The 6000-nt window shown below is 39.9% G+C and overlaps 1 protein-coding gene across 2 annotated transcripts in view; it reads right to left on the reverse strand.

Annotated features, from left to right (window-relative positions):
* Positions 1–6000, reverse strand: part of DIAPH2 (diaphanous related formin 2) — a 151903-nt gene that overhangs the window by 99421 nt on the left and 46482 nt on the right. For both annotated transcript variants that reach the window (XM_031058841.1, XM_031058842.1), the window contains one exon: positions 1849–2088. In XM_031058841.1, the coding sequence (XP_030914701.1) occupies positions 1849–2088 (240 nt within the window). The remainder of the gene's footprint in view (positions 1–1848; positions 2089–6000) is intronic.

Below are 6000 nucleotides of genomic sequence, written 5' to 3' on the forward strand. Positions count from 1 at the left end.
AGCAGCTCCAGCTGAATGCTGAAGCATCAATTTGAGGGTCAACACCATGAGATCCATGGCTTGGGGAAGGATTAAAGGCCAAGGGACACAGAGCACAACACAGCACAGCCACTCAATTCAAGAGTTGCACAGAGTAAGATGTTCAATTCTGTGAGCCAGGAAAACACCACCAGAACAAAACTCTCCCTCTGCACAGAGTAAAGCATTTATTTAACCCATGCCAATCACACATAACCCACTGCCAGGATGGGGCTGGGCTCTCCCAGGTACTTCTGGATGCAGCTCTCAGGTGTGAGGGTTAAACGTGGCAGCCAATGCAAGGAAAAATTTATGTAGGAGCCATCACTGGAGTGACACTTTATTATAGCTATAAAAAGGCTCTCTATTGATTTTTATGAGATTATAGACCTTCTCCTACCCTAGAAATCTTTCCCCCCTTGCCAGAACAAGGGCTGCTGGACAATAAATGTCCCCTCATCAGTAATGCTCAGCCTGGATAAACAGCTTGTCTTGTTCTATTTGCACTTTGAACAAAAAGCATCATAGCAGCACTTAACAGCTGAACACACATTGATCCAGCCAGAGCACTGCCAAAGCTTTACTGAAACTGAGCTCTTGCTCCTCACTTGAATTCTGCCCCATAGGACCAGCAGCTGTACCTGCACATGCCTAAAACAAACCTCCCTCCTTTCAGTTCCACCCCCACAGAGCAGAATTCTGGAGCTCCTGAGGGGGTTCAAAAAGCAGCTGGATCCTCTGGACATATTAAACAAACACAGCAAACTTCAGAGGATTACTGCAGCAGCCTCCCTCAGCCTGAGCACTTGCCCTGCTGTATTTCTGTTTTCACAGAGCATTCCAAGCTCAGGCACTGAAGATGCTCTGCTGCAGGCTCAGGAGTAGCTGCTCTCCCTGGCCAGTCTCGATACATCCCAGGAATTCTGATGCTGATGTCTCTCATTTGAACAACATTAAGTTCTCTGCCTTGTGCCAAGGGTTGTTTACAGATCGTTTCTATCTTCAATAACATCATACACTGCAGTATACCATCCAGAGAGATAATCTGTTCTTAAGGATTTGCAATTACTCCTCAGTCATTAGCCTTCTAGCTCAGGCCAGACAGGCTGGAATTGTGCTTTCTTTTATTTTCTTTATCATGTTTTAATAAAAGTTTTAACAAAACCAGATCTCTGTGTATGAAATGACCAGCTCTGTTGTAAAATCATTTCTTTTCCAAAACCAAACATTTATCCCAGATCAATACTTGCCTTTTTTCTCCTCTTTTTTTCAGACTGCATAATGTAAGCACTGCATCCAGTAAACAGACAATTAATTTTAAGATTGTTCAAGAAACAAGCAAAAAGAAAAAAATCAATACAAAACTCTGGTTGTATTGAAAAGTGAATTCATCACATTAGGACTCCTCATCATGAAGTGGGTGTATTCTGCACGTAGAAATGTGTACACAGACACCTTGCTGACAGCTGGCTCAAAAAGATAATAAAAATCTCTTATCATGGGCAGAAAGTCTCGTAAATGACAGCCACTGGTCTGAAAAAGGAGTTATTATAACTATAGTTATAACTATTTAACTATAAAAGGAGTTATGATAACAAAAAGCAAAATAAAGGCTCCCAAACTCTGGTAGACAAGCCTGAAGGCTGGAATACATTCCTTAGGAGCAAAAAATAAAGAGACCTTCAAATTACCCAAGGAATGCTGGGGATGCTGACTGTGGATTGCCTGTAACACAGGGTGCAGCCAGTAAATTTCCCTGTGATGCTGTCCCAGCTTTGGGCCCTTCCACAGCGCTGAGTTCCAGGAGCTGCCCCCTGTGCCTGCACTGACCTTGCAGAGGAAGCTGATGTTGAAGCCCAGGGACTGAGCGTTCCTGGAGCCAGAGTTCATGTAGTTGCCCAGGAACAGCACCAGCTCCAGGAGCTTGCTGAAGCTCTCGCTCTTCTTGAGCTCCTCACAGGCCAGGGTGACAGCCATGATGTCGGGTTTGATGTTGTTGACGTGCTCCTCGAACATCAGCCGGAACAGGATCCCGTTGAGCCGCGCGCGCAGCATCTTCACCGAGCTCATCTGCAAACACCAAATGCTGACTGAGCAGGGAAGCTCAAATCATCAACAGCTCAAAAAGTTCAAATTCTCATTGCTAGAATACAGCATTGTCGCACACATATTTCCTGAAAAATCCTGTCCTTAGGAATTTTCCTCCTGAGAAGCTGAGAGGCCTCAGGAACAAAATGTAAACATTGATTATCTGCTGCTGTGGAATGCAACAGGTGCATCTGTGATTGGGCTCATGTGGTTGTTTCTAATTAATGGCCAATCACAGTCAGCTGGCTCAGACAGAGAGTCCGAGCCACAAGCCTTTGTTATCATTCTTTCTTTTTCTACTCTTAGCCAGCCTTCTGATGAAATCCTTTCTTCTATTCTTTTAGTATAGTTTTAATATAATATATATCATAAAATAATAAATCAAGCCTTCTGAAACATCGAGCCAGATCCTCATCTCTTCTCTCATCCTCAGACCCCTGTGAACATGGTCACACAGCACCAGCCAGCAAGCCAACAGCTTCTCTGTGTGTTTGCACTGCCTGCCTTGTATTTCCAGGCACCCCAGGATCCCAGCACCTCCCTCCATGTTTCAGACACTTGGCAAAAGAGAGCACAGCACTCATCCCTTCCTGCTTTGATAAAAAGATGGCAGGTTATAAATCCTGACAAGGAGGTTACAATCCACACGACAGAGATACTGAAATTAATCTACAATGCTGATTCATTAATTTAAATCCCCAAGACCAAATTCACCAGCCTAGGTCACAAAATATCTTTCATATTTTGCACGAGTGATCAGAGATATTTCCTCCCATTTAGCACACCATAATTCACAAGAGGAATTTAAATTAGGAAAAAAAAAGATGTACTGAGCATTGTTAAACCACTTGAAATTTTTAATTTAATTGCAAGAATGGTTATGTTCCAAATCATGTTCCAAATCTAGCTCATCTTACTTAGCAGAATACAGAAAGATTCCTTCCCCAATGTTTTTACCATCAGGGTGTTCCTGAAGCAAGAGAAGCTTTGCTATGTGACAAATCACAGTTCTTGACTGGCAAAACAGGAAGATTTTGATGTGCTCCTGTCTCTGATGGCCAAAATTTGGCCATGGTCCTTTGAGGAGCCACGATTTTTCTCCCAGTGCTATCTCCCAGCAGCTAGCAGAAACCGCAGCAATAACTTTCACAGGAAGGACTTGAGTGGCCTGAATAATAATGAACTCATTCTAAAATGAACATAAACATGAAGGCTCCAGATGGTCTCAAACAATTCCTATGATCAGGCTAGAACAAGGAAAAGGAAAGGATCAGAAAAGAAGCATCTCAGCAGAACTAGTGATCTTTTTTTATAAATCTCCATTGTCACAAATTTCTCTCTGAGCCTCTATAAGCCAAAATCATTGAAAGTCTTGAAACATTATTCTTCTAATCATCCTGTATTTCAGAAATATCATACTGAAAACATCTGCCTTGAAAGGATCTACTTACACTAATCTGCAGTAGATGGAAATTAAAATTAATCACATAATTTGCTGTAACTTTTGTAGAACAATCTCCAATTGCTGTTTTTACTCAAAATGGCACAGAAAAAAAATTGTTCAAAGCTTCAGATCCCAAAACCAGAGTGCAACAAAGTACAAGCCCACAGGAGAGTGTGACATAAACATTAGTGAAGAATAATCCTTAAACTTGAGAGAAGTGTCCTTTCTTTTTAATCCTGTGTAGTGCCATGGAACACTGATCATTTATTAGCTTCTGACCACCAACCCAGCAGGAAGTTTTAATTCCATTCCCTGACCTACATAATATTTTAAAACTATCTTGGTAATTTCCTAAGAGCTGTTTTCCTGTGGGTTTGTTTCCTTAAAGCCCAGAACATTTTTATACACAAAACGCCCTTTAGGTATCAGCAGAAGATGGTCACAAATGCTATTTTAGTTCCTCCTGCCTCACCCTGCCCTGATTTCCCCTTTTTTGGGCCTGTTTCTAAATCCACATGTTCAGTGGCAGAGAAAGGAGTGATCACACAATGAATTTGGAGGAAACTTCTAGAATTAGGTAAGGAGCAAAGCCTACATTCACTTGGAAAGCTCAAATTCTTTATGGCTCAAATTAAAATTAGTATCAAAGACATATATTTTTATAAATAAAAGAAATGAAACATTCCAACAGGTGCATGGAACAGCAGCACTGGCTTCCCCTGCAAACAGTTAAAGAGGCAAGAAAATGGATATTTCTTCTCCAGCTGACTGTCAGTGATGGGCTGCATGTCATTATTTCCCCTTCTGGGCTCTCATAAAGGTCTTGTCTGAACTCTCTACCTAATCAAGTTCTTTATTCAGTTCTTTATGCTTTATTATCATCATTCAATTCTCAAGCCCTGTATTAAAACGAGGATCAAAGGCTACTGGAGAAAGGCAAAAAGCACAATTAAATTTGCCTCACTTCCTAAGAAAAAGCTGACGTTCCTCTAATAAAAATTTGTCAACTTACTAAGACAACTTAGCCTCTTACCTATGTTATATTAAAGTTGCCTTTTTTTCCCTGGAAACATTCTAGGAAGATTAATTCTGCAGCAGCTCACAAAATTACAATGAGGCCAAACAAGCAGCCAATAAATTCAATTTAAAAGACTGAATGACTCTAAACCAATGGAGGTGCAATAAACTTGTACAATTCACTTTGTCTGTCTCCCAGCCAGGACTGCTCATGGCAGCTGAACTGGTTACACAGGAAAAGAAGGGTCACAGAATGTGCAAGTTTATACAACTCCTCAGTCAAATTCATGCTTTTGGAACACTAAAAATGTTCAACTGGCACTGAAGTGGAAATGCAGCTCCTCACTGAAGCTGCAGCTGTTCCCATATCAGAACAAATGAACTCTTGAAGGTTTAGGTGTAGAACTCAGGTAACATCCTGCTCAGAGCTGAGTCAATGTTGCACAGATGATCCAGTTAATTTTTCTATTTTTTAAATTTTTTCCCCATTTTTTCTATTTTTTTCTATTTACAAAAAAAAATAAACATTTTCTATTTTTTTTTTCTATTTTTCCTGCTCTACTTCAACATCAATGCAAACTTTCCTTTAGTGGAAGTTGTGGTGCCTTTTTTGATCCCAGGATATAACTTCAAAAAGTTCCAATAACTAATTAGAATATATAATTGGTTTTAACATTCATCTAAATGAAAATGCAGCTCTCATTTTCATTTACATATCAGCTGAATATTAAGTTAATCGCTTCCTTCAAACACGTTAATCTTTTACTAAGTATGGTTTTTCTACACAAATTTTAAGCAACTTATTCCAACCTTTATTAAATTTGATGGGCAAAGTGATTATCCAATTAACATATCTTAATAATTAACACACCTAAATCTACATAAAAATAAGGGGACACACTTTAAATATTATTTAAAGTACTCTGTCTTCTATTTCTAAAGCCAAGGTTAAGATTATTATTAATGAAAAACTCCAAAATTAATTTGACACATTGGAAAAAAGAACTTCAGTCAAGACTTTAGGTTCAGCTGCATTTCTTCCACTTTAAAGGAAATGATATCATAATCAGAAACCAACTCTGCATTTTAGCACCAGTGATGAGTTAGAGGCCTCTAGAAATCAGACAGAAGCAGGACCCATAAGGCAAAGTACTGCTTTTTATTAAAGCAGATGGTAAAGCTGAATAAGCAAACAAGCTTCAGGAAACTTGGTTCCTTCATAAGGCAAACAGCACCATTTGGAGATGTTTGATTAAGCAGTTTTTGCTAATTAATGTTGCATTAAATACTTGGAAACTCTCTCAACTTGCTCTAGTCAGTGTTTCCTCAGAAATCACGGAACAGTGACTGTGGCCACACTGGGACTGCTGGGAAATAATGGGATTTTCCTGCTTTTTCAATAGAGGAAAAGGCCAGGCCAGCTCCCGCCCAGC

The sequence above is a fragment of the Geospiza fortis genome, unplaced genomic scaffold (genome assembly GCF_000277835.1).
Source record: "Geospiza fortis unplaced genomic scaffold, GeoFor_1.0 scaffold29, whole genome shotgun sequence".
Taxonomy (NCBI): Eukaryota; Metazoa; Chordata; class Aves; order Passeriformes; family Thraupidae; genus Geospiza; species Geospiza fortis.